At 59.5% G+C, this 25,314-nt stretch overlaps 4 protein-coding genes across 9 annotated transcripts in view; 2 read left to right on the top strand and 2 right to left on the bottom strand.

The window, feature by feature from the left end:
- The window catches only part of LOC118260608 (dedicator of cytokinesis protein 2-like), a 58,970-nt gene extending 58,475 nt beyond the window's left edge, over positions 1 to 495 (top strand). Inside the window, exons 35-36 of the mRNA XM_050710595.1 lie at positions 204 to 337; positions 406 to 495. Coding sequence (XP_050566552.1) covers positions 204 to 337; positions 406 to 495 — 224 coding nt within the window. The remainder of the gene's footprint in view (positions 1 to 203; positions 338 to 405) is intronic.
- Positions 496 to 1,310: 815 nt separating this feature from the next.
- On the bottom strand, positions 1,311 to 2,892 carry LOC118260607 (BCL2/adenovirus E1B 19 kDa protein-interacting protein 3-like). Its single transcript, XM_035571002.2, has 5 exons — positions 2,801 to 2,892; positions 2,519 to 2,642; positions 2,216 to 2,449; positions 1,985 to 2,134; positions 1,311 to 1,707 (listed from the first exon to the last, which is right to left on the bottom strand). Exons 1-5 carry the CDS (start codon positions 2,811 to 2,813, stop codon positions 1,659 to 1,661), a joined length of 570 nt encoding a protein of 189 aa, XP_035426895.1. The 5' UTR covers positions 2,814 to 2,892; the 3' UTR covers positions 1,311 to 1,658.
- Positions 2,893 to 3,199: 307 nt separating this feature from the next.
- On the bottom strand, positions 3,200 to 17,553 carry AUP1 (AUP1 lipid droplet regulating VLDL assembly factor). 6 transcript variants are annotated; one of them, XM_035570994.2, is made up of 12 exons: positions 16,369 to 17,534; positions 14,350 to 14,487; positions 13,707 to 13,857; positions 12,586 to 12,773; positions 12,427 to 12,499; positions 9,380 to 9,453; positions 8,398 to 8,464; positions 7,705 to 7,810; positions 7,230 to 7,385; positions 6,891 to 7,051; positions 6,597 to 6,685; positions 3,200 to 3,394 (listed from the first exon to the last, which is right to left on the bottom strand). In XM_035570994.2, the coding sequence occupies exons 1-12, from the start codon at positions 16,422 to 16,424 to the stop codon at positions 3,346 to 3,348; spliced, it is 1,308 nt and encodes a 435-aa protein (XP_035426887.1). In that variant the 5' UTR covers positions 16,425 to 17,534; the 3' UTR covers positions 3,200 to 3,345. The 6 variants fall into 6 exon arrangements, with proteins under 6 accessions (XP_035426887.1, XP_035426888.1, XP_035426890.1 ...); XM_035570995.2 differs by lacking the exon at positions 16,369 to 17,534 and adding an exon at positions 14,746 to 14,899; XM_035570997.2 differs by lacking the exon at positions 8,398 to 8,464 and having other exon boundaries at positions 9,385 to 9,453; positions 16,369 to 17,552.
- Positions 15,426 to 25,027, top strand: HTRA2 (HtrA serine peptidase 2). The gene is made up of 7 exons (XM_035571001.1): positions 15,426 to 15,754; positions 18,329 to 18,794; positions 19,042 to 19,074; positions 19,506 to 19,614; positions 20,410 to 20,479; positions 24,249 to 24,344; positions 24,654 to 25,027. The coding sequence occupies exons 1-7, from the start codon at positions 15,426 to 15,428 to the stop codon at positions 24,817 to 24,819; spliced, it is 1,269 nt and encodes a 422-aa protein (XP_035426894.1). The 3' UTR covers positions 24,820 to 25,027.
- The last annotated feature ends 287 nt before the right edge of the window (positions 25,028 to 25,314 follow it).

Genomic DNA, 25,314 nt, shown 5'->3' on the forward strand with positions numbered 1-25,314 from the left:
AGCAGAACCGGGGGGCGCCTCCCCAGCACCACAGCGCTGGTGGCGTCCAGCCCGTGCCCCTGAGAGCAGGGCTGCAGCCCCAGCCCCTCAGCACTGGGCCCTCGCTCCCGAGGGTGGCCACGGGCAGCCTGGGGCACCCAGAGCAGGCCCGGGCCCCCCCGGCGCCGTGCCAGACGCGCTGCCCAGCCTGCCTTCCTCCGCAGCGCTGTCCCCATCTCCCACGGGCTTCGGCGGCCGCGTGAAGAGCGCCAGCAAGGCCCCGCCACTGCCCCGCAGGATCAGCCCCACCGTGTACGAGGCCTTCCTGGAGCAGAGCGATGCTGCCAGCGGGGGGAAGGTACCGCCCGGCCCTGCCCCGGCCCCTGCGCGGCCCCTGCCCCCTGTAACCATCCCCTCTGCTTGCAGGCGTTGCCATCGCCGACAGCGGATGGAAGCAGGGGGCTGAAGTCACCCCCACCACCGCCACCGAAGTCCAAGCGGCTGTCTCAGCTCTGAGCCATCCCTGCCCGTGGGGGCCGGAGCAGGGGGCCCTGCCCCAGACAGCCGCCCCCCTGCCTCTCCCACAGCGCTTGCACCAGAAGCACCCCGCGTGGCTCCTGGACGCCCCGTGCACCCCGAGGTGCTGCTGCCCTCAAGCTGTGCCCCCAGCTGGGACCCCCGACCACTGCTCTGCTTCAGACCTGGCCCAGCCCCACTGCCCCTCTCACCCCCCACGCAGCCCCCCCAGCGCCATGCCTGCAGGCCACCAAAAGGACCTGCCATCCCACCATCGTGACCATCCTGGCACAGGGCAGGCCAGAAAACTCCCTGCCAGGCTGAGCTGAGCCCCCCACACCCTCCCTCGGCTGCCCCCCCATCCCGCAGCACTGGGACGAACGCTTCTGGCCCTGGCTGTGATCGTGCAGGAGCCAGCCAGGTCCGTGAGCACAGCCTGGGCACCGCCGTACCTCGTGCAGTGCCATCCCTCCTGCTGGTATCCAGCCTCGCAACCCCACCTGTGCTGAGCTAGCACCACTGCGGCCAGCGGCATGGCCCCCGCCTCCCTGCCGCAAGCAGGCTGCAGCCATGAGCTGACTAATAAAGGGCCCACTTGTCAGCCAGGCGCCCTGCAGTGTTCATCAAAACCCAGCGCACGCCGCAGCACTCGTCCCTGCACCACAGGGCCCCCTCCACATCCAGCCACTGCCCCAGCACCGCGTCGTGCTCCAGAGCGGGGCCTCGCGGCGAGGAGAGCCCAAGGCAGCCCCAGGTGCTGGGGCTCCCGTTCTCAGCGGCCGGCCTGCGCCAGGTCTCACACAGGGACAACCAGCTCGCCACTCTGCCTGCGGGGCTGCGCTGGGCTTTTTATTTCCCCGTGGCGTTGCAGGCTCAGGAGCCACATTTACAGTCTTCGGTATTAAACAGCAGGAACCCAGACCCACACCCAGGGGAGGGGAGGGCCGGGGCTGCCTACAGCAGGAAGCTGCCATCGGCGGGTTCCTGGCTACGAAGGAGGGCACGGACTGGCTCCCCAGGCTGGGGTAAAGAAGGAACACGGAGAGACGGCGCCTCGTGCCACCAACGCGATGTCTGTGAGCAGAGTGGCTGCACCGGTGCCTGGGCTCCCTCCGTGCTGAACAGAGTGGCAGAGCCGCCTGTCCCTCGCCGAGCTCGGCTCCTCACAGCGGGTTTGCTGAGGAGGCTGCCAGCCGCTTCCCAATGTAGATCCTGATGGGAGACAGAGACCGTAAGGAACCTGCCTGGGGAGGGCCCGGCTGCGAGGTGCAAAGGCAGCAGCCGCAAAGATGACTGCAGCTGCTGGGAAAAGCGGTGTGAGAGCTCCCAAGAACGAGCAGAAGAGTTCCTCCCCTCCCCAGGGAGACAGCCTCCTGCCAGGGCAGCCAGAGGCCCCCGCACAGCGCCGGGGAGCGCAGACACGCACAGCAAAGCGGGGCTGCGCCCCGCTGGCACCCAGGGGTCGGTTCTGGCCCTGGCAGAGACTCACCCCAGTCCCAGCGTCAGCACGTGGCTGAGCAGCAGCGAAGGGATGAAGAGCAGCAGCAGCTCTGAACTGAAAAGCCTCTTCTTCCTGCCCACCGCCCCTCCCGGCAGGCTCCACAGCACCGGCTGCGGGGCGCACGCGAAGGCAAAGTCCCTGGGAAGAGCGTGCCGTTAGGGGCTGCGGAGGGAGGGGGCAGGCGCAGCGGGAGGGCGGCGGGGCACAGCCGGGCCTTACTTCGCGGGCAGGTGCTCAGGGCGGCGGGCACAGCCCCGGGCGAGGGCTGCCGGCAGGCGTCGCCCCGTCCGCTCGGCGTCCTCCGGCGCGTCCCGCTGGGTGCAGGCGGCCGGCTCCCCCCCCGGCAGGGGCTGCGGGCGGCCCGGGGGGGCGCTGCCGCGGGGAGGGGGCCGCTCGCTCGCCTGCCCGGCTCCTTCCTCGCCGCGGGCCGGGGGGCTCGGCGCCAGCAGGGCCCTGCGGACGCAGCCCCGCCGGTCACCGGGCCCCCGCCGGCCCCGGCCCCGCCGCCCGCCCGGCACTCACCCGTCGGCGCCGTCGGGCTCCAGCTGCGCCTCCAGCAGCAGCCGCTCCACGTCGGCGTGGCAGGAGGAGGGCGCGGGGTCGGCGCCCCCCGGGCCCGGGCCGCTCCGCAGCTGCACCCAGGAGCCTGCGGGCAGCCGTCAGCGCCGCGCCGCACGGAACCCCCCGGCCCGCCCCGGCCCGCTCCCGGGGGCCCCCCGCGCCCCTCCGGCCCGGCCGCGCCCCCCGGTGCCCCCCGGGCCGCCCCCCCCGGCCACCCCCCGCGCGCCGCCGCCCCCCGCGCACCGCCGCCTGCCATGGCCCCGCGAGCCGCCGCCGCGCTCAGCCCCCGCCGCCACCGGCACCGCGGCTCCGCCGGTCACGTGACGCCCACAGCGCCCCCCCCCCCCCCCCGTAAATAAAGCCGCCGGCACCGGGCCCCGCGCGTTAAAAGGGCGCCGGCTCCGCCCGCTGGGCCCGCGCTGAGAGCAGCCGCCGCCAGCCCCTCACCGGCCGCGGGCGGCGCCGCGCGCTCCGCATCGCCCCTTTAAGCGGCGCCTACGTGCGGCGGGCGGGCGGGCGGCTGCCGCGGCGCGTGCAGAGCTGCACGGAGCCCCGGTGCCCCGCCCCCCCCCGGTGCCCCGCCCCCCCCGGTGCCCCCCCCGGCGCCCCCCCCGTGCCGTCCCGCTCCCGCACGCCGCCGTTTGCTTCCACCGCCGTTTTATTGCCGCCGCCGCCGCCCGGCCCCGCCGCGCCGGGCTCGGGCACTCCCGGGCCGGGCCGCGCCCCCCAGCCCCGCGCCGCCGCCGGTCCCGGTCTGGTCCGGTCCGGTCCCGTCCGCTCCGCTCCGCTCAGGGGCTGCCGCCGGCCCGCGCCGCGCCGTGCTTCTCGGCGAACCTCCTGCGGGGAAAGCGCGGTCAGGGACCCGCTGAGACCGGCGGCGCCCCGGCCCGGCCCGCAGCCCCCCGCCGCCGGGAGGCTCCGCACGGCAACCGGTGCGGAGCCCCCCGCCGCCGGGAGGCTCCGCACGGCAACCGGTGCGGGGCCGGGGGCGGCCCCGGGGCAGGGCGGGTCGCGCCGCGGGAGCCCCGCACAAAGGCGGGCAGCGCCCCCCGCCAGCGGCCGGCCCCGGGCTCGGCAGCGCCCGGCCGGCCGCGGCTAAGTAACGCCTCGGGCCGGCCCCAGAGCCCTCGGGGCCCCGGCAGGGCTGCGCGGCAGAGCCCCCAGCCGCAGGTTCGGCCCCCTCCGCGGTCAGGCCGCCGAGGGGCGCGGCTGCCCGCCCAGCTCCCGCTGCGCCCCCCCTTCCTCTCGAAGCCCGGAGCGGCCGAGGCTGGCCGGGACCTCCGAGCGAGCAGGGCCGCCGCGGCACCCAGGAGCCTCGGGCGCTGCGAGGCAGGAGCCGGAGGAGCCTCGGGCGCGGACGCGGAAGACGCGCGCGGGAGAGCGGCGCAAAGCCAAGCGGGGCCTCCGCGGGACGGGCTTCCCGGGCCTGCCTCTGCCGGACGGGTCGCGGCCACGGGATGCGGCGGGAGCCCTCAGCCCTCGCTGCGCTCGGGTTACGGGGGCTGAGGGGACGAGGTGTGCTCCTTGTTGTGCACTGACAGCAGGAAGAGACCGGGGAAAACTCGGGCCCTTTGCTGAGTGAGAAGGGGGACCTGGCTACACAGGACGGGGAAGAGGTAAAGCTTCCGCGTGCCTTCCTTGCCTCAGTTTTCGCTAGAAGAAGGGCCTCCAGGAATCCTGGGTCCCAGAGGCCAGGCTGAATGGCTGGGCCAAGGAAGACGTGCCCCCGATGGAAGAGGATCAGGCCAGGGACTACTCCTTAAGCCAACAGGACACAAGTCAGGCCGCGGGCCCTGATGGGAGGCACCCACGAGTGCCGAGGGAGACGGCAGATGTGACTGCGAGGCCACGCTCAATAGGCTTTGCCTGATCACATCAACTGGGAGAAGCGCCCAAAGAGGCGCTGGAGGAAGGGCACGAAGGAGACCCCAGGGAACTGCAGGCCAGGCAGGGGGCACCCAGCTGGAGGCAGCTCTGAGAAAAGGAGCCAGGGGTGCTGGCGGGCACCGGGCTGAACCCGAGCCGGCGATGGGCCCTCCTGCAAAGAAGGCTCACGGTGCCTTGGGCTGCATCAGGCAGAGCATCGCCCGCAGGTGGAGGGAGGGGATCCTGCCCCTCTGCTCAGCACCAGGGGGGCTGCGCCTGGAGCATGGGGTCCAGTGCGGGGCCCCCCAGAGCAGGAGAGAACAGGATGTGCTGGGAAGAGCCCAACACGGGGCAACAACGGTGATGAAGGGACTGGAGCCTTCCTCCTGTGAGGAGAGGCTGAGAGAGCTGGGACTGTTCAGCCTGGGGAAGTGCTGAAGGGAGACCTCACTGATATCCATAAATACCTGCGGGGAGGGTGCACAGAGGATGGCACCAGGCTCTGCAGTGCTGCGCAGTGCCAGGATGAGAGGCAATGGGCACAAACCAGAATGTGAGGTTCCCTCTGAACATCAGGAGGCACTTCTGTGCTGCGTGCGTAACAGAGCCCTGGCACAGGCTGCCCGGAGGTTGTGTGGTCTCCTCCCTGGAGATCTTAAAAGCCACCTGGACGTGGTCCTGGACAATGGCTCTAGGCGACGCTGCCTGAGCAGGCAATTGGAACAGATGACCTCCAGAGGTCCCTGCCAACCCAAACCATTCTGTAATTCCCTAACTCTGAAGATGGAGTCTAACACGCTCTAGAATAGCCACGTTCTATTAGAATTAGAATTCTATTAGAATAGCTAACATTCTCTTAGAGTAGCCACAGGGCTACTCTAAGATATAATTCCCCTAAATTAAAGTGATCTTTCAGAAAAACAGACCTCTTTGAATTCTTGGTGACCATGAGCTACCTGCAGTTAAGTAGGACCAGCCCTTTAAATAAGGGCACTTGGAATTTGCCTAGCTTCAACATCCAGTCACGGGAATTTCCTAAGCTATCTCTAGTAGGGAGCAACTGATGCAATGTCGTAAAGCCATAGGATCTCCAAGGTTAAACTGCTCCCTGAGTCTTCAGAACCTTCTCATGAGCACTCTGGAGCAAAGCTCAGTGCTACACCTGAGCTCGGCACCAGACGGAATCTCCCCTTTACTGCAAGACCCTACTGATCAGGGACCTCACCTTGTAGCAGTTGGCCTTTTATCACTCTGGCCTGAACCAAAGGCTCTGTTATCTCTACCATCTTCTAAGGAGTCAGCCAGGCTCACCTGGAGACACCTACACCAAGAAACCATTGGTTCTGCTGGAAGCTTATTCCGCTGATTAATAGATTTCCTTCTCAGAAATAAGCCTACAACTTCTAGGCATTAGTTACTATTCTGCTTTTCTCTGCCAGATTAAAGAGCCTGATTCCTTCACCCAGAAAGATAATTACATACAGTGAGCCATCTCATTTACAGTAAATTTAACAGACTTCACTTCCCCTCGTATTATTTTGTGGCTCCTCTCCAAACTCATCCTGAGTTTTCAGTATCTTTTCTAAAAAAAGTACCACACGTCAGAATTGGACACTCATCCCAATACTTGCCTCATCCAGACCACGCACAGAGGTCAGACTCACTCCCTGTTCTCTGTTAGTATTCTCCAGCTACACTGAGGAAGATTAATTACACTATCCCTGTTGCCAAACAGCAAGCTTCTTTTCTAAAACGAGCATTCCGCAGCATCAATACTATTTACAACAAAACCTATAGTCTCACAATGACTTCTATCCGTCAAATCTGTTACACCAAAGAACAAAATCCCCCCCCCCCTTTTTTTTTTTGGCTAAGCCTCATTCCTCAGAAACTGTGTTTCTGGCAGCCAGCTTCTATCCCACCCAGTCCCCACAACCAGAAGCCCGGTGACAGTCCAGGAGATCCGGCGTTTCCCAGGAACAACGACAGGCTACACGCTTGGAAGAGGTGAAGCAGGCAAACACCGGCCTCCTCTCTCCTTCAGCATGGTTCACTGCCCCAGCCCCACCCCACCTCGATCCAGAGAAGAACAGGTCCCTTGGCACAACAAAGGCTGAGCCTCGCTTGGGGCATACCCTCCTGGGGACAGGGTGGGTAGGGGGTCGATGCTCACCTCCTGGCATAATCGTACAGCGCTCGTTTCCGCTCCTGCAAGGACAGATGCCGCTCCACCGGGGACTTTGCGAATTGCTTTGTAGCTGGCTGGAACAGAAAACACAAGAGTCATCAGGAGACAGTCAAAGCCAGGAAACCTCCTTATTGGCCCTGTAAGCACCCAGCATGCCAATTTGGTCTCCAATTTAAAATGCTCGGTTCCCCTGACATCATGGCTAGTTCCAAACACAGGCCGTTGTGCTCTGGCTGCAAACCATCAGAGCAGGGGAAGCGTTACAACCACCAAAAGTACCTTGGGAGAAGGCACTGCTACGGAGCCCTGGATGCCAGAAGCAGCTGCAGCCTGGGAGGTAGACGGGGCAGGCAGGTCAGCACCAGCCTCACTTTCAGGGAAGAAGGGCACTCTCCCCTCCAGCAAGTTGGCAATGGTGGTGTCCACGCAGTTTGTTTGGGCTGTAGGAACACAGAGGATGTGTCAGATAGGAAGTTGAGTTTCCGGACTGTAGCATGTTCTTGCTGCCATCACGCTCCACAGTGCGGCAGGGACAAGGGTTTCTGCTTTCAGGTATCACACAGACGTGGCATGGAAGGCAATCTTGTGTTCCTGCTAATACCCTAGGCCTATGCTTACCCAGGTCTGTCCTGATGACCTCCAGAGGCACATGAGGCAGCACCTCCTTGACCCGCTGAGCCATTGCTGTGATCCGCACATCCTCAGGAGCAAAGGACCCTACACCAGGCAGGCTGGAAGGCAACGTGGGCCTGGCTGCCAAAGGCTGGCTCGAGGCTGCAAGAGAAAGAAGAGTGGGCACAAGAAGGCGTCCTATAGGTACACGGCCGTCAAGCTGCACCAGCTCCACTTCCTCTGTGAACAGGGGTGATAAGAAAGCAGGACCTCCTGCACACCACCATCGCATCTGTGCTGAGGAGTGGCGATCCTCCCCTTACAGCTAGCAACACCCACGACCTAGAGCACGCAGGTACCCCCGTCCCTTGGAGGATGTCACACCTCTTCTCCTCTCCCACCACGTGTAAGTAACCAAGAGCAGACTGAGGCTTCCCCAAAGGCAGAGCCTAAGCAGCCATTCCACAGCCCGGACACCTACCTGGGGCAAAGCGGAGAAGCGACGTGTGTCTCAGCCTCTTCATGTGTTCAGCTTTATCTGCTGCAGTGAGCCGTGTGGATACCACACCCAGCTCCATGGCCAAGAGCTGCAGAAATGTAGAGAAGGGTCACATGTACACGACACACAACATGCATGACCCAGGCACTCTCATCTTGCAAGGAGTGTGTCAGATGTACAGGTCTGCTTGGAGCCACACTGAGGGGGGAGAGGACAGGGAATTGATTTCTCCAGGGCCTCAGTGATGCATTTCAGTGTTGCACGGAGCACATGAAGGACCAGGAGTATGCAGTATCATCCTGCCAAAACAGGCTGACACGGAGATTCAAGATCTTTGGTACAGGAGCTATGATGTACCCAGCACTAAAGGGAAAGGTGGAGAAACAACCACTGTTTATTTGTGATATTATGAAAGGGGAGCTCTTAGCATGAGAGGTTTGAGCTACATAGGGAGACCCTTGATAACTGGCAGGAAGGATAAATGGGGGATGGCAAGTAGGCCATGGAAAAACTGAATAATTATAAGGGGCGATAAATACAGGCCGGAGTTCCCATCACACCAATAAACACCCATCCAGAAATGCCCTTTGCAACTCTCCTTACACCCCACTCTCCTCTACGACCATCCCAAATCGCAGTAGTCCTACACATCCCTCTCCCACATCACCCTCCTACCTCCTGAACTCGGAGCGCAAAATCCTCACTCAGTTCTTCAGCTCGTCTGGGGACAGACGGCATCCACCTGAATGGGGACAACAGCACTGGGCTGACTGCTTCAAGGGGTGCTGGGGGAGCCAGCCCCATCCGGGATCAACAGTGCAACGGTGTGATCCCCACCTCAGCTCTCCCTGCTCACCCCACCTCTCTTCCCACGAGACGAGTGTCAAACCTTACCACTAGCATACACATTAGGGGCAAGGCATGACCCAGAGGACAAAAGCGGCTCATCTAATCTTTATTAACACTCAAGCGTAACATGCAAGGTATCTCCTAATAAAGATCCCAGAGGGGCCCCAAATGAGGAGATGCTGCCATTTACATGGGAGTAGAAAACACGTCAGCAAGACACGAGCCCGATGCAGCTGGCTTTTCTTTACTGAAGAAACGTTAAAGACTTTTCTTTACCGAAATACCCCAGCCCCTAAGTGCACACTGGAAAGAATTCATCTCCAAGCCCCTTCAGCTGCCTCCAGACCCTTATTACACCAAAGCTAATCAGACCTGTCTGGGGCCCAGGCGAGCCTGGACTGTGTCTGAACCACCTCTGCAATTCACAAGGCATTGCAGGGAAGAGACAGATGCTAGAGGACTGAGCTGCTTGCAGGGCGTCACCCATGGGACACCCTGAGCAGCCCGGGGGTGAATTACAGCAGAGGATCTAACTTCAAAAATATACCCAGCAAACTTGAAATAAAAGCCCCGTGAGATTCATCTCCTTCACCAACTGAGAGCAGGAATTGAGAGCCCTCTCCACTTCAGAAGCTGGCTGAAAGGACCTGGCACAGAACAATAATGCTGAACAAAGCCATGCTGTGATACCACAACGAGGGTGCACGTTAGTGCATACCAGAAGACCTCTTACTATGGTCGCAAAAAGTCAGGCTCTCTGCCCACCCTAAACCCTGCCCCAAATGCAAGAGAGAGAGAGAGATAGTACCTTACTTGATAAACTGTGAAGGGAACAAAGAAGGTCCAGAGCAGCTCTGTAATCCAGGAGGAGTCAGCCACACTCTGGGGAAAAGAGCACAATGAGGTTATGGCCCAAAAAACATGAGCTACTCAGGTCTCCCTCGGGGAAGCAGGCGGGCAGAGCAGAGCTAAGGCCTGGCAGTGGGGGACGGATACGTGGGCAGAGATGCAGATGAGTGGGCAAGAGAGAAGGACAAACCCAGAGCACAGTGAGGGCAAGCCCCAGGGCAGATTCACCTTCATTAGCCCTCGCCAGACAGAGCAAGAGAGTCAATGTTCACTGCTCCAAGTCATCTTTTCCTCCCACTAGGACAGCAAGATTTTCCCTCAATATCCCCACATTCTCTGAAGGACCGTGCCCTTAGAAAGGACTGAAAATGCTTTAAGACCTATTAACGCTCCCTGAGAATCACAATGGGAATCACATGCTGATGGGAACAGCCCGCGTAATGTCTCAGCTCCCACAAGCTCTCTCTCTCCATTTGCAATTTGCATTGTGAAGTTTTAAGAACGACTCTTCTCTTTGAAGATAAATCATCAAAGACAAGCTGTAATTCATTACCGTCTTCCTATTTCCGAAAATTAGTAAATAACCTTTTCCCTAAGGAGGACTGCGATGCCTGCCAGAAGACAGTGGCTGGGCAGTGTCGCAGGTGCACGGAAGCGGAGGGCTCTCCACCCTTCTCAGCTGGACACAGCCTGCTCAGACTCAGGAGCTGGTCTGACCGTGAGCACACAGCCAAACTGAAGAGCCCCAGAGAATCCTTCCAACCTAAACTTTTCAATGATTCTAATGAATTTGCTATCAAATGGACACTGTTTCTAGGATCTCTGTAGTTGGTTACTTTTATCCCGCAGGTAACCAGACTTTCCACAAGCTGGTGGAAACATCTCAAAGTCTACAGCCAGTAACGTAGCTCCCTTGGCTTCTTCTGCCTGTGACTTCATCCTCTACCAAAGCATCATAGCTCCAAGACAGGCCTTGCACCTGGTTTATTCAACAGCCCGGAAAAGGTGCTATAAATGAGAGAAGCTCAGAAACCACAGCCACCAAGGGTAAAATAAATAACTCATCTCCTGAATAAACAGATTTGAGATCCTAAGAAGCCTGAAATCAAAAGCCTTATAGTGATCCCAAGAGCCAGTCTTCAAAGTAACACTGCCATGTGCCACAGAGCGACACCTTCCCTTCAAGGTTCCAGCCAACTGCAGCTAGAGAAAATTGTTTCCTAAACCCTGCTTTGGGGGTTTGCTCAGACTGGTGTCTGTGTCTCTATATATGTATCAGATGAGTATCTAAGCAAGCGTTCTGTAAAGCACTGATCGAACCATCCAAAGCATCCCATCTCCAGTCCCGAGAAATTTCTGATGATTTAAAATGACGTAAGAAATCCACTGGGATTTACTTAGCCAATTTGTACGAAGGGCAAAAAATCCTACTTAGCTTCTGAAGGTAAAAATCTGAGCCAAGAAATTACTATAACCAGCATCGTCACCAAATAAGCAGTTACGTGCACGTTGTTCTCCCTAACATTCATGAAGGAAAAAGACGGACAGACAAATCTGAAGATTTCCCTACAACGTGTCACATTTCACAGAATTTCTCAGAGGAATCAAAACCATAACAAGATAACACATTCATCGCAAACAACCCAGGACAGGGCATCTGTCCCACCTCACTGAAGTAGCCATACAAAAATTTAAAGTATCATCACTGTTAGAAAACTACCTCTTAATCCCAAATTGAACTTGTGTACTAACAGTATCTAGTTTCAGCACCTGCAAAGATTGCTGCTGTGTTTTGTCAAAAAAATTGAATAAAATTCTCACTCTTCAGCCACTTCTCCACTGTGCAAGCAGCTATCCTCAACCTCTCTGCCTTATCTCCGATAAGCTGATTAAGCTGAATGCCTTCAAATCCTGGTCCGTGGATTCTGCACCATGCTTACAGCCTTCCTGAGCTCTCTCTAGTAGTCCCACTTTCTTGGCAGCAGGGTTACCAGAGCTTCGCAGACTACTGAGGCAGCAGTTGTCACCATTGCACGTGTGCAGCTAACACCATTTCCTTGCTATACCAGCTACTCCTCTTGTTGTGCATCCACAGGCCGTGTTAGACTTGTGAGGAACAACGGGATCGCCTCAGTAACCCAGCTTGTTCGTTATCCACTAACCCAAATTGCACCAGCAAGAATCTCAATATCGTGGTCTACAACATGGACAGGAGCACTAAATAGCACGTGACAAAGAACTAATTGCTAACAGAAACTCACTTGAAAAATACCTGCCTGCTGAGGTTCTACTACGGGCAGTGATGTTTTGTGACCTGCTGGCAAGTGGCTTTAAACCTGTTTGGTGCATCCTGCCACCTTAAAAAGATGAAAACGGAAAACCCAGTGAAGCGTCTGACCAACACAAAACAGGTGTTTTAAACAAGTAAGCCCATAAGCCGCATCAAGAAGTAAGAAATTCAACACAACCTCACTGTAAATAAGATGAGAGCAGTTTTACTGCAGTCTGTTTAGCAGCACTAGTATACCCGTCATGAACTTTGCCATTTTTCTGAAGCTAACGTTGCATCACATTACACATCTGCACTTAGGAGGCATGAATTCAAGAACCTGATTTGGAGAGCCTTGCAAAACTTCCAGTACGTCATTCAGTCTCCAGGGGGGCTGCAGTTCTTTCAGAACTTTTTAATAGAAGGGAACTAACCAAGAGGGTGTAAGGCGCTGATAGTCATGGAAGCCAGATGGCGTATCGTTAGACAGCCAAGCCACTAAGAATGTCTATCAAAACTGAGCGTAACTAAAAGAATATTGATTTAGTTAGCTCAAGTTCTCCAGAAAAGGCAGCTGAAAAGCAAACTGCAAACACGAGAAGCTCATCCCAGGATGACAGGGAACCAGGCCAGGCTGCACTACCCACAGCCTTCAAAGCAGAAGCAAAGTCAGCGACACCACAGACGCCCTCACACAGCCTCCAGAACTCCTCCTGGCCCAGCACCACCAGACTCACCACGGTGATCAAAGGCCTCTGAACCTGTAGGGCAACTGGCTGCACCACATCCAAGATCGAGAACGGCCAAGAGCTGAAAAGGAAGAGGACAGCTGCCAGTGAACCCCAAAGCTGAAAAACCCCGAAGACAGGTGCTGCAGGATCGCTCGTTCCTAGCACCTGAAGCGGAGCAAGCCAGCCCGGCCGTTGGTGGCAGCCTCCTCTGGGAAGAGCAGCAGCGGCGGGTTCTCTCTGTGCGATGAATACGCCTTCAGGGAATCCACCAGCTCTGCTCGGCTGCCTGTCACTCCCAACTCCATGAACCCCCGTGACCAGCAGATGAAGCCAGGAGCACCATTCAACGCAGGCTGCAGGAAAGGACAAGAACAGGGAAGAAATGACACCCTGTCCTCCCTTCACGGCCTACTTTCTCAGGTGCTAATGGGAGACAAAGCTCCTGCTTATTAGCAGGAATGCCTCTGGGGGCTGAGGGAGCAACCTATATGCTAACACTGCTAGCAGCAGAGAACAAGCTACCGCCAGGCTTCAGTGGCGGCTCGGGCCCCAGCTTCCTGGGAATTCGATTCCTGATCCTCAGTTTAGATCGTATCCCATCCATCCAAGAAACAAACTGCTCCCCGCCTCGGGTGACAGCCACATTCCCCACGTTTTCTCTAGGAGCTCCCAGGATGCTTGGTGAAGGATATACTGCTTCCAAGAGTTACTTTTCTCCAGGTAAGGACCAAATCTACTGCCATTCAGGACATATTATAGCAGTTAACTCCCAGACACATTTGGAGCCTATGGATTCAGGAACTCCATGCACAGGAAACTTCATGAGAATGCAGGGAAAGTTACACAGCTGCCAGCCCACCACAACAACCCGAGCACGCTGTTCTGCTTGGGCGCACCTTCTCTCAGCGCTGCCTGTGCAGGGCAGCCAGCACCCAGATGCAGCACCCAGCGCTGTGAGAAAAGCCCACGGCCAACCCTGCTTCTGACATCACCTACCCCAAGGGCCACAAAAAGATACAGATGCTGGAAAAGGCCCACTCCCAATAAAATCCCTCCCCACTGTAACCCTCACCAATTCCTGTTGCCCCTCGCCTTGTTTCAGTTTTTCATGCAAGCACGAAACCGAGCCACAGGAAGCAAAGAGTCGTGGCTTGAACAGTCCTAGATTAACCCACAAGAACGGAAAAGGCTCAGGGCAATACCTGAGTTCTGAAACAGCTCTCTGCACGCTTCTCATGCAGAGAGATGTTTCCAGGCCCACCAAGCCTTGGCTCTGCGTTACTCACCGTATTACATGAGGTCAGGAGGTTGATGACATTGTGGTCGAATTGTGTCACGTGGTTGGCAATGTACACCTGCACACTGACGTCGCGAAGCTGGGGATCGTTTTGCTGCACAAACAATCCCAGCACTGAGCACATCACACGTACAATAAACCTACAGGTGAGAAAAAGGGTTTCCTCAAGTCCTACAGTCTGAGCAACAGCTGTCTCAAAATACCCTTCAAACAAGAACCTAGGAACTTATGTGATTTAGAAAAATATACTGGTACAAAACGGTAACGATGTGGCAAATGTATGGGACAAGAGTTGTTAGGGGGCTGCAGCTGGAGCCAAAAGCTGCCTGCAGAGCTACAGCACGCAACACAGGGCAGCAAACCACGCAGTCTCCTAGCAGGACATCCAGCGATCCACGTGCTTCTGATCGAACCTTGAGCACACAAGAGGCAATTGCCAGCTTTGATCTTGGCAGAGAAAGCGCCTTTATGGGTCCCTGGGACAAAATGTTCTTAAATCTCCACCTCCCTGTAAACCTCCGCCCAAGCCCAGCCTCCGCAGCTCAGGCCCCCAGACCGGGCGCCCCCCAGCCCCACCGGGTGCCCCGCACCGCCCCCCCACCCCCACCCCGGGGCGAGCCGGGCTCACGCACCGCCGCACGACGCTGTCGGGCAGGATGCAGCTGACCAGGAAGACGTGCAGGCCGATGAAGAGGCGGAGGACGAGCAGGCAGAGCCCCACGGGCGCGTAGAGCAGCAGCGCCAGCAGCAGGAACCCGTCGGTCGGCAACCTGCGGGGCACAGCGCAGCGCCCATAGCCGGAGGGCGGCGGGGCGGCCCGCGGCACGGCCGGGTCACACGGCGGCACCCCCAGCTGCACCCCCAGCCGCCCCCACGCCGTACGGGGCCCACCCCGCGGGGCCCGGCGAGGGCCCCGGCCCCGGCCCCGGCCCGGCCCCCGGGACGCCCCTTCCCGCCGGGCGGCCCCGGGGGCGCCCCACAGTTCCCGCAGCGGAGCCCCAGCGGCACCCGGCACCCTCAGCGCTCACCGGTGCGAGTCGAAGAGCCGCTCGGGGCCCGGCGCCGCGCCCGGCTCCATCCCCACGCGCTCGGAGCCTCGGGGCCTCAGCGCCTCCCGCCGCCCGCCGCCATCTTCCGCCGCCGCCCGCCCAGCCCGCGCGGGGCACCCTGGGAGGGGCGGCGCTGTCCCGGCGTGCACCGCGCCGCCGCTCCCCCGCTTTGCCGGGGCCCCGGCGCCCGCGGGTGCGGGGAGGAGGCTGCGCGTCGGGCAGGCCTGGAGAGCTGCTGCTGCGCCGCACGGCCCGGCCCGCCCCGCCCCGCGCCGGGCCTACCCGTCCCGGCAGGCCTGCCGGGCTGAGAACTACAGCTCCCAGCGCGCCCCGCGCCGGGCCTACCCCTCCCGGCAGGCCTGCCGGGCTGAGAACTACAGCTCCCAGCGCGCCCCGCGCCGGGCCTACCCCTCCCGGCAGGCCTGCCGGGCTGAGAACTACAGCTCCCAGCGCGCCCCGCGCCGGGCCTACCCCTCCCGGCAGGCCTGCCGGGCTGAGAACTACAGCTCCCAGCGCGCCCCGCGCCGGGCCTACCCCTCCCGGCAGGCCTGCCGGGCTGAGAACTACAGCTCCCAGCGCGCCCTGCGCCGGGCCTACCCCTCCCGGCAGGCCTGCCGGGCTGAGAACTACAGCTCCCAGCGCGCCCCGCGGCTGGCAGCATGGCGGCGCTGGCGCGGTGGGCGCGGGCCGGGCCGTGGGCGGGCGCGGCGCGCTGGGGCCGGGCGCTGTGCGGGGCCGCCGGGACCCCGCCGCCGCCCCCCCCGCCGCCGCCGCCTCCCCCCGGCGGGCGCCAGGCGCTGGCGGCGGCGCTGGGCGCCGGGGCGGCGGCGCTGGTGGTGCTGTGGGCCCGGCAGGCCGAGGGCCGCCCCCCCGCGCTGCGCGCCGCCGTGCCCGCCCCGCCCGCCTCGCCCCGGGCCGCCTTCAACTTCATTGCCGACGTGGTGGAGAAGACGGCGCCGGCCCTGGTCTACGTGGAGATCGTGGGCAGGTACCGGCCCCCGCCGGGACGGGCTGGGCGCGGGGCGACCTCGTCACCGGGGCGGCTGCGGGCACCGGGGCGGGGGCGGCTCAGGCACGGCGCCGGGAGGGCTCTGAGCGGCGTCCGGGAGCGGAGCCCGGCGGTGCGGCTCGGTGCAGGGCCGGTGGCGTTGGGCCGGCGGCGGGGCCGGGGCGGCTCGGGGGCCCCTTCCCAGCCGGGCGGCCGTGACCCGGTGGCTCTGTCGCTCTGGGGCTGCCGCGGCTCCCGCGGGGCCCGGCCCGGCCCGGCCCCCAGCACGTCTCAGCACGGCCCCCGCTGCGCAGGGCTCTGCCTCGGCCGGCGCCGAGCTCTCGGCGGTTCCTGCCTCGCGAGGCCCCTCCGGCGGCCGCTCTGCTCTGCCCCGCGGCCCGCCGACCGACCGCTGCCTGCCGTGCCCCGGCTGGCTGCGGGGTGCCGCCGTCCTCCTGCCCGCGAGCAGAGGCGATAAATGGCGTCGGCCCCTCTGTCGGGTCCTGGAGGCGGTGTTAGCACCCCGCCGCCGGCTGGGCCTTGGACTCGGCAGTCCAGCCGCTTTGCCGTCCGTAATAACCAGTCGTCAGCCCGAACGCCTCCTGTGCAGGTACCTTGCTGACGGCCTCCTTAACGTTAAGACAGTCAGTGTCCGCTGCTGTCCCCTCATCCACGCGGCCGCGTGTCACGGAGGCCGGTCAGGCCGGCCACGTGGTTTGACTTCAAGTCTGCTCTGCTGCTCTCAGCCCCCTTCTTGCCTATCACGTGCCTGGAGGTGGTTTCCAGGAGCACTTGCCCTGCAGCCTTCCCAAGGACAGGGGTGAAGTTGGCTGGCCTGCGTTTTGGTCGTGGTGTTCTTGAAGGCTGTTGTGATATTTCCCTCTTCCCAGGCATTGGGAGCCTTTCTTAGACACTGGGACTTTTTGGAGAGCACCGATAGCAGACTTGCAGGCACACCAAGCTGGGGGGAAGTGTCGATCTGCCGGAGGGTAGGGAGGCCCCGCAGAGGGGCCTGGACAGGATGGGTCGATGGGCAGAGGCGAATGGGATGAGGTTCAGCAAGGCCAAGTGCCGGGTCCTGCACTTTGGCCACAATAACCCCATGCAGCGCTACAGGCTTGGGGCAGAGTGGCTGGAAGACTGTGAAGAGGAAAAGGATCTGGGAATGTTGATCAATGCTTGGCTGAACATGAGCCGGCAGTGTGCCCAGGTGGCCAAGAAGGCCAATGGCACCCTGGCCTGTATTAGAAATAGAGTAGCCAGCAGGAGCAGGGAGGTGATCGTCCCCCTGTACTCAGCCCTGGTGAGGCTGCACCTCGAGTACTGTGTTCAGTTCCAGGCCCCCCACTACAACAAAGACATCAAGGCCAAGTAGTGTGTCCGGTGAAGGGTCTGGAACACAAGTCCTGTGAGGAGTGGCTGAGGGAACTGGTGTTGTTTAGTCTGGAGAAGAGGAGGCTCAGGGGAGGCCTCATCGCACTCTACAACTACAGTTGTGGGGAGCTGGGGGTTGGCCTCTTCTCGCGGATAACTAGCAATAGGACAAGAGAGAATGGCCTCAAGTTGCGCCAGGGGAGGTTCAGGTTGGAAATGAGGAGACGTTTCTTCTCAGAAAGAGCAGTCAGGCGTTGGAATGGGTTGCCCAGGGACATGGTAGCATCACTGTCCCTGGGGTGTTTAAGGAAAGGTTGGACGTGGTGCTGAGGGACACTGAGGGGTCATTTCTGCTGCAAAAACACAGCTTTGTTCCTCACAATTTAATGGGTGATGGTGGTAGAGGGGTGATCTTGGAGGTCTTTTCCAACCTCGATGACTCTATGATCAGCCCACCGCACCCTGTCTGGTCCCACGGGCTTGTCCATGTCTAGTTGGCTTCAGTGGTCCCCACCTGAGCTTTTGTGTCACACTGCATTCCCACAGGTACTGCCTGCTGGCACAGGAATTCGGGATTCCCAAGAAACAAGGCAAAAAAAGCACTGAACTCTTCAGACCTTTCTGGGTCTCCTGCCCCTGGGTCCCTCACCCTACGCCAAGCCCGTACTTTGCTGTTGTCTCTGCAGCAGACTGAGGGTTGTGCATGTCCCCCCCAAGTACCAAGGCATGTGATTGTGAATCTTCCCTCAGCTGTCTGAAGAGGATATACCCGTCCCCTCCTAGGTGGTTCTTACCTGCTCCGAGGCAAAGCTCTATGTTCAGGTTACTTCTTTCCCGAAGTCCGTGCCTGTTTTTCCTCCAGAACCTGCACTGTCCCGTGCAGCTCTCCGGTCAGGCGTGCTTCCCACTGCGTCTCTGTGGATCTCGTGGGGTTACGCCTTTGCTATTGTGTGTGCAGTTGTGGTTCCTCCTGCTTGTTCCCCCACTGCGTGCACGTCTGGGCAAACTCCTGAGATGGGCGCCTGTCAGGAGGACCTGAAGGAGCCCCCGCGTTGTGCTGCTGCCCAGGCACCTCCTCGCCGTCCCCTGCTGCTCTCCAGGCCTACCAGCCTGGGCCACCCAGCCTGCCCGGCCTCCGCCTGCTGCCCCAGGTCCCCTCCGGGTCCCCGCCAGCCCCCGTGACCTCTGCCCGCCTTGCAGGCACCCGTTTTCGGGCCGCGACGTGCCCATCTCCAATGGCTCGGGTTTCCTGGTGTCCCCGGATGGGCTCATTGTGACCAACGCACACGTGGTGGCAAACCGGCGGCGCGTGCGGGTGAAGCTGGCCAGCGGGGAGCAGTATGACGCGGTGGTGCAGGATGTGGACCAGGTGGCAGACATCGCTACCATCAAGATCAAGCCCAAGGTGCGTGTTATTGCTGCGGAGGTGCTCCCTGGGCAACTCTCCGCTCACCCTCTTCCTCTCTTCCAGCGCCCGCTGCCCACCCTGCCCCTTGGCCGCTCCTCCGAGGTGCGCCAGGGAGAGTTTGTGGTGGCCATGGGCAGCCCCTTCGCCCTGCAGAACACCATCACCTCCGGCATCGTCAGCTCCGCGCAGCGCGGCAGCCGGGAGCTGGGCCTGGCCACCTCTGACATGGAGTACATCCAGACCGATGCTGCTATCGACGTAAGGGAGCTGGGGGGGGGCGCGGCGGCTGGCACCCCTTCCCGCTGCCCTCCCTGGGAAGGGCTCTGGGTGTTGTGAGGTCTGAGGAAGCTGGGCATGGAGGGCTGGGAGAAGGGGGTTTCTGGCTGGCGACCTGGCTGTTTCTTGGCCCGATCCCTGTTCCCTGGGCTCTGCCTCCTTGCTGAGGGTTGGGCTGTTTGAGGGTGTCTCTTTCATGGCCTGTTCACTGCTCTCTCTCCTGCTGCAGTTTGGGAACTCCGGGGGTCCCCTCGTCAACTTGGTAAGTTCTCCCACACGTGCACTGGTGGACTCTGCCTCCTGGGGCTGGGCGCTCTCGGTGCGAGCGCTGTGCGGGTGCTCAGAGCTGTCGGGAAGGAGGGATTGTACATGCTCCAGGCTCCCTGAGGAGGGAGCAGGGAATGAGCCTAGGGTGGGAGCCCTGCTTGGTCCTGTTCAGCAGCTGCTCTGGGGAGCCCACACCGATGGAACTTGCATGGCAGAGCCAAACCCCACCGTGGTGAGGCCAGCACGGCTGATGTTCTCAGGGCATGGGGAGGGTTGTGTGGCTGCGGCCTGTGGGGCCCGTCCCTGCCCAGCCTCGGGCAGGCTGGAGACGGATGGGGGCACAGGCAGGGCTCCGGGTTTGCGTGCTGCTTCCCCTCCTCTCCATAAAGGTGAGGGCTGGAGAACATCGTGCCCTTTTCCCTGCAGGATGGCGAAGTGATTGGAGTGAACACTATGAAGGTGACGTCAGGCATCTCCTTTGCCATCCCCTCAGACCGGCTGCGGAAGTTCCTGCAGAAGGAGGAACAGCGCAGAAGTGAGTGGGGTGCCTCCCTGTTCTGGCGTTGGGGGAAGGAGGGCAGGAGGAGGAGGGTGGAAGCGGGAAGCACTGGCCTAGCTGGACTCTCAGCAGTTCTTCAGAGAGAAGGGCACACGTAGCAGGAGGAAGCGTTGTGTGGGGGTAAGATTACTCCGCCTGGCGTGAAGCAGTGAGCACTTTCACCAGGGGAAAGCTGTGTGCCACTTCTGTGGCCGCAGAGCATGAAAGTAACTGGCCCCAAGGAGGATGCTGGCCTGCTTCTGCTGCAGGTAAAGACTGTCAGTGTCCCAAGTAGCTTGCAGTGAAGTCCCCAAGGAGTAGGTGAGTGCACCGTTTCTTGATACTCAAAAAGGGGAAGGATGACCCGGAACCTGGAGGCCACTTAGCCCTGTGGGTACTGCCAAGGTACATAACGGAAACGCAAGTACAGAAGTCAACTGTATCATAAGTGACAAGTGGTTAATTTAGTCCTGTAGAACAGTGCCTGGTTTTGTTCCCTAGTGTTTTTGATAACTTGTTTAATGCAGATTCTTGTTATCTGATTCTTGTGTTAATGTTGTGGAGTGGTGCTCTCAGGCAAAACAATGACAACTGAAACCAAGAAAGCAAAGTGCGCAGTGCCTGTAAAGCTGCTAAATGGAACTGACGTTTTCTGTTGGTAGGGGATCAGAACCGCTCTGTGCAATGTCTGCCTGGAGGTGTGTGTGCTTTGTGATTCGCCTGGCTCAGCCCGGTGCTGCTTTGAGCGTGTCTGTTTGCAGCCCTGCCATTTGATGTCCCTTCCATCGGCAGGCTCTTGGTTCGGTAACGCGGAGACAAAGCGCCGTTACATCGGAGTGATGATGCTGACTCTTACGCCCAGGTATGTGTTCTGAGATCAGGCGCCAACAGGCCGGTCTTGTTGGGGTATGGTGACTGTGAGGGGATCTTCCAAACTAACTGGCAGTGCTGGTTTTTGGGAGGATTGTCTTCGCAGCTCAAGCATTTAAATTCTAAAATCTCTTTGCTGGTGTTGTGTTTAGACTGTAAGTTGTGTGTCGGGTAAATTAGAAGCCTGCAAATTTCTATGCCTGTGACAGAGTGTGCAAGCAGATAAAAAGTCCCTAAGTCTACCACGTCGGTGTCTTAATTGTCATTAGGAGGAGTTCTGTAGAGAGCCCTTGCAACGCCCTTGCCTGAATGAGCAGCCACCAGAAACGTGTAGTTAGTAGGTGTTCATTGTGCCAACTCGTGCCAACTGAAAGTTGTGATGAAAATGTTGGGCAGGTTGTGCTCTGTGCGAGGAGTGATCTGGCAGGTGGATTGCAGTGGTGCAGGAGCAGTTCTAGGATAGGGGACTTCCAGAACAAGAAACGGCAAGTTTGCCTGCAGTAGAGTTGAGTGTTTGGGGAGGGTAGGGGAGGGTAGGAGAGCAGGCTGAGCTGGCACACACAGCATGGCTGTCTCCTGGAGGGCGGAGCGAGGGTCTGGCGTGTCAGGACGAAGCTGGGTGCTGCCTCTAGACAGAAATCATGGTCCTAACCAGTATGGCACTGGCAAGTGGGAAGAAGGTGACTTGCAAGTCTGAGACTCCTCACCCTCGCGTCTGTGGCTTGGGAAGGACGCTGTGTTTCCTTTCCATCTTGAGATGCATCTCAAGAAATGCTCTGGTCAGCAAAGAGGACTGCAGACAGACAACCTGCGCGGGTCTGATGTGAGGATCACCTGCTGCCCTTGCTTCTGCTGGTCCCCAAATCATACGAGCCAAACCAAGCACCCTGGGGCAGATGCTCCGCAGGCAGTGGCAGCTGCACCGTGCTGAGCACTGGGCGGCCCTGCACGGAGCGTTGCTCGGTGCTGCAGGCCCTGGGAGGGAACTGCTGCAGCTCTGTCTGATCGCCTGCCTGTGGCCTCCTGGATGCAGCTGTCAGGAGAGCACTGGATCTTCACTCTCATCCCCGAGCGATTTTCCTTTTCAAAGGCAGAGTGCCTGCTTTACTTTCTTGGCTGTTGTAGCCACCTTTCAAGAGACTCCTGGGGCTCAGCATGTTAGTGGGGTTGGTGCTTGCCACGTGCTTGGCAGAAACGTGTTTGAGGGCTGTGCTTCTGCCCTTGCTACAGCTCTGGTGGCACCTGTGTGGTTGGTTGGGATTGTGGACTGGATGCCACGAGCGGTCTTGGTTCCTTGGGTGACTTGCGTTGGCACACAAGCAGAGGAGGAGATGCGCAGCACCTCTTGAATTTTGGGGCAGCAGGGTGGGCAGGGAACATTGTCAGCACCACTGGCGTGCCCAGCAGATGGTGCTGGTGCTCAGCACTAGAGCTGCAGCTGGTGCCTGAGGAGCAGGTGGGGCAGCTTGCTGCGGAAGGGGACACCATGTGGAACAGACTGCGGTAAGGGTTCATACCGCCAGCCAAAGGTGGGGCTCTGATCAGAGAGCAGAGCCCGTATGGGCTCCCTGTTTTTTCCCATGAAAAGTCACTGCTGAGATTCACGTGGTTCTTTAGAGAGGAGAGAAAAATACAGCTGGGGAAGTGTCTTCTCAAATAATGTCTAGCATAGAGCTGGCGAGGGCCTGAGCTCCTGCTGTTCTGCCTTACAGCACGGAGTAAGTGAGGGCTGAGCAAAGGACTTTGGAAACAGCAAAGGAAATAGCTGCTGACTGTTGGGAACAGGTTCTACGTGAAACAGGAGCTGCTGGAGGACGTTACTAGAGAGATGTTAAAACATGGGTTGGTTTTTCGTGCTGCGTGTAGTAGAACTTGCTGATGTTGTAGGATTTAAAAGAGCAACCCTTACAGAAGCAAAATCTTACTGGCTATCAAATGCTCAGATGCAGCATTACAGCTCAGGAGCTTCCAGAGCAGGCAGCTGGGGGCCACAGGCACCTGGGGAGGGAGCTAAATCATCTGCAGCAGGCGGTGTGGGAGATGGGTGGCGGTGCAGGCAGGCCCTTGATGTGACCGTGCTGTGTGCTGGGGCTGGCTGGCAGGAGGTGATTTTCTTCACAGAATCTTGTATGAGGCTGTGTTTTGGATTCGTGACCAAAGCAGTGTTGGTAACACCAGTGTTTCAGCTATGAGCAGTGAATACACAGTACCACGGCCTTCTCTGTTCCTCACACTGCTTCCCGCTGGGAGGGGACACAGCGGGGCCACCTGGCCCCAGCTGACCGAAGGGACGGTGCAGGCCACACGGCGCTGTGCCCAGCAGTAAAACTGGGGGAGCTGCTCAGGGGCTAGCTGGGCGCCAGTCTGCAGGTGGGAGGCGGTGATACCTCTGCATCCCTTGTGGTTTTGTTTGCTTCCTTCTTTCTTCGCTTACTAACTTGTCTTGATCTCAACTCACAAGTTTTCTCGCTTTTGCCCTTCTGATTCCGTCCCCCACCGGGGGGAGTGACTGAGCGCCCGGGTGGGGGCTCACCTGCTGGCAGGGGCTGACACCCCACCGCAGCCTGGTACGGCCGCTCTTGGCATGAAGGCCCAAAACCGTGGTTTTGTTATGTTTGTGGAGAGACCTGCCTAAGGGCACGCGTGGTTCTGTGTTAGTGACTGAGGTGAAGCAGACTGGTTGTGGTAAATACGCAGCTCACATCACATCGGTCATCCCGCTGACAGGACGAGGGGCACAAACTGAAACACGTCAGATTCCAGCTGAACGCAATAAATCACTTTTTTTTTTTTTTTTTTAACTGTTGATGGTGTTCAAACCCTGGTGCAGGCTGACTAGGGGTGTGTGGAGTTTCCCTTCTGGGAGACATCCAACACCGGACCGGATGCAGTTCTGAGCAGCCCATTCTGGCTGCCCCTGCTTGAGCAGGGTGTTGGACCAGGTGGCCTCTGGAGCACCCTTCTAACCTCATCCGTGCTGTGATACTGCGAAATCGAGAAGGGATAGCAACTCACAGTGATCGGTGAGAAAGCGCTGTGAACAGTGGCTCAGCAAGAACCAGCGTAAAGTGGGGAGTCGTAGCTGATGAAACGGGTACCTGGTGGGGAGCAAGGAGCTGCGTGCAGGATTTTCTGGGGTTACAGTGCATCAGAGCTGCTGCAGTATTTGAGAGAAGAGGGCAGTTCACATGATGCAGTTGAGAGATCCAGCTAGAGTGCTGTGTCCGCTGCTTTCAGGAGCAGGTAGCATCCAGAGAGGTGCAGAATTTAGAACTAGGGTTAGAAAACCTGATCTGGAGGAACTGGTATTGTTTAGTCTAGACTCCAGGGAAGAGATGTAGACATACCCCTGCTTGACACGTCTGGCAAAAGGAGGGGGTATAGCTTTTCTCCTGTGACCTATCTGCAGGAGAGAGAAGTGAGACTGCGGTAGGGGAGGTGCAGATCTGATACCAGGAAAAGCTGTCTGACGTGGGGCTGCTCAGGCAGGGGGAGTGGATCACCAGACGCTGGGAGCCAGCTGGCAGCAGCTCTGGTAGTTTCCAGGTCTCCCTGGCGTGTCCAGGACTTACATCCTCTCTAGCTTTTGACAGAAATATGGTGGTGTTTGGGTGCCCCCAGGGTTTGCAGCTGGTCACTTCTGCAGCAGCACAGAAGGAGAGGTTCTGCACCACATTCTTCAAGCCTGCGCAGTCGTAGCTGGGCAGGAACCCTGCTCTGCTTCCCAGCTCCTTACGACGATGCTGATTTTCACTCTACAGCATCCTAGCTGAGCTGAAGCTACGTGACCCCAGCTTTCCCGATGTTTCCTATGGAGTGCTGATCCACAAGGTGATCATCGGCTCCCCAGCCCATCAGTAAGTGCTGACCTGTGCCTTGGGGGTTGGCTTAGGAGAGCAGGTACACAGGGTGGGATGTATTTAGCTCCGAGTGTTTTGCCCCAGAGCAGCAGGGGTTGGGCCATGCAGACCACTCAGGTTGCAGCAGAAGCTGACTGGTGGCTCTTGCCTGGGCTTAACATCCCTTTGGCCAAGCTAACTGTGGAGCTGGAGGAATGCCTGGCACAATAGCCCCAGCTTCCTGTAGTGCCTGGCTCTCCTTCCTTCCCGGAGGATGGAAGCATCTGCTTCGCCTGCTGTGCACTCCTGACTTCCTTCTCCCTCCAGGGCAGGGATGAAGGCAGGCGATGTTGTGCTGGAGATCAACGGGCAGGCAACGCGCCGCGCAGAGGATGTCTACGAGGCAGTGCGGACACAGCAGAGCCTGGCCTTGCTGGTGCGCCGTGGTTATGACACTTTGCTGGTGAGCGTCATCCCCGAGGTCACGGAGTAGCCGTGCTGCAGCGCAAACTGCCGTGGGCGCTGGCTGGCGGTGCTGGCCGAGAGCCGAGGACACAGGACTGAGACACATCTGTGTGCCTGCTGGGGAGAGACTGAGAGCTTGCGATGGACTGAGGGGCCAGGCAGGGGGCACGGCACTGGGATGGACTCAAGTGTGCAACCACTCCCCTCCCTGCTCAAATAAAGCGCTTTTCTAGGGAGCCCCTCGGTGCTGCATGGCCTCCTTCCTGTGGCGCAGGGTGTCCTGCATATAGCCTGGGAGGGGTGGGCCGTGTGGGACTCTGTCCCTCCTGTCAGTCCGCAGTGGTGGGAGGACCAGCAACCTCCCCCGTGCTGGGGGAGAAGTGTCATAACACCCCCTCAGCACCTGCATGGGTTGTGGTCGGACTCCGTAACGCACGGGTTTGCATCAGGCTGTGGCTCCTGAGGCCACCTTCTCTGCTGGTGAGAGTGGCCCTGGAGCTGTTGCAGGGCAGGGCTTTGCAGT

This window comes from Cygnus atratus, chromosome 4 (genome assembly GCF_013377495.2).
Source record: "Cygnus atratus isolate AKBS03 ecotype Queensland, Australia chromosome 4, CAtr_DNAZoo_HiC_assembly, whole genome shotgun sequence".
Taxonomy (NCBI): Eukaryota; Metazoa; Chordata; class Aves; order Anseriformes; family Anatidae; genus Cygnus; species Cygnus atratus.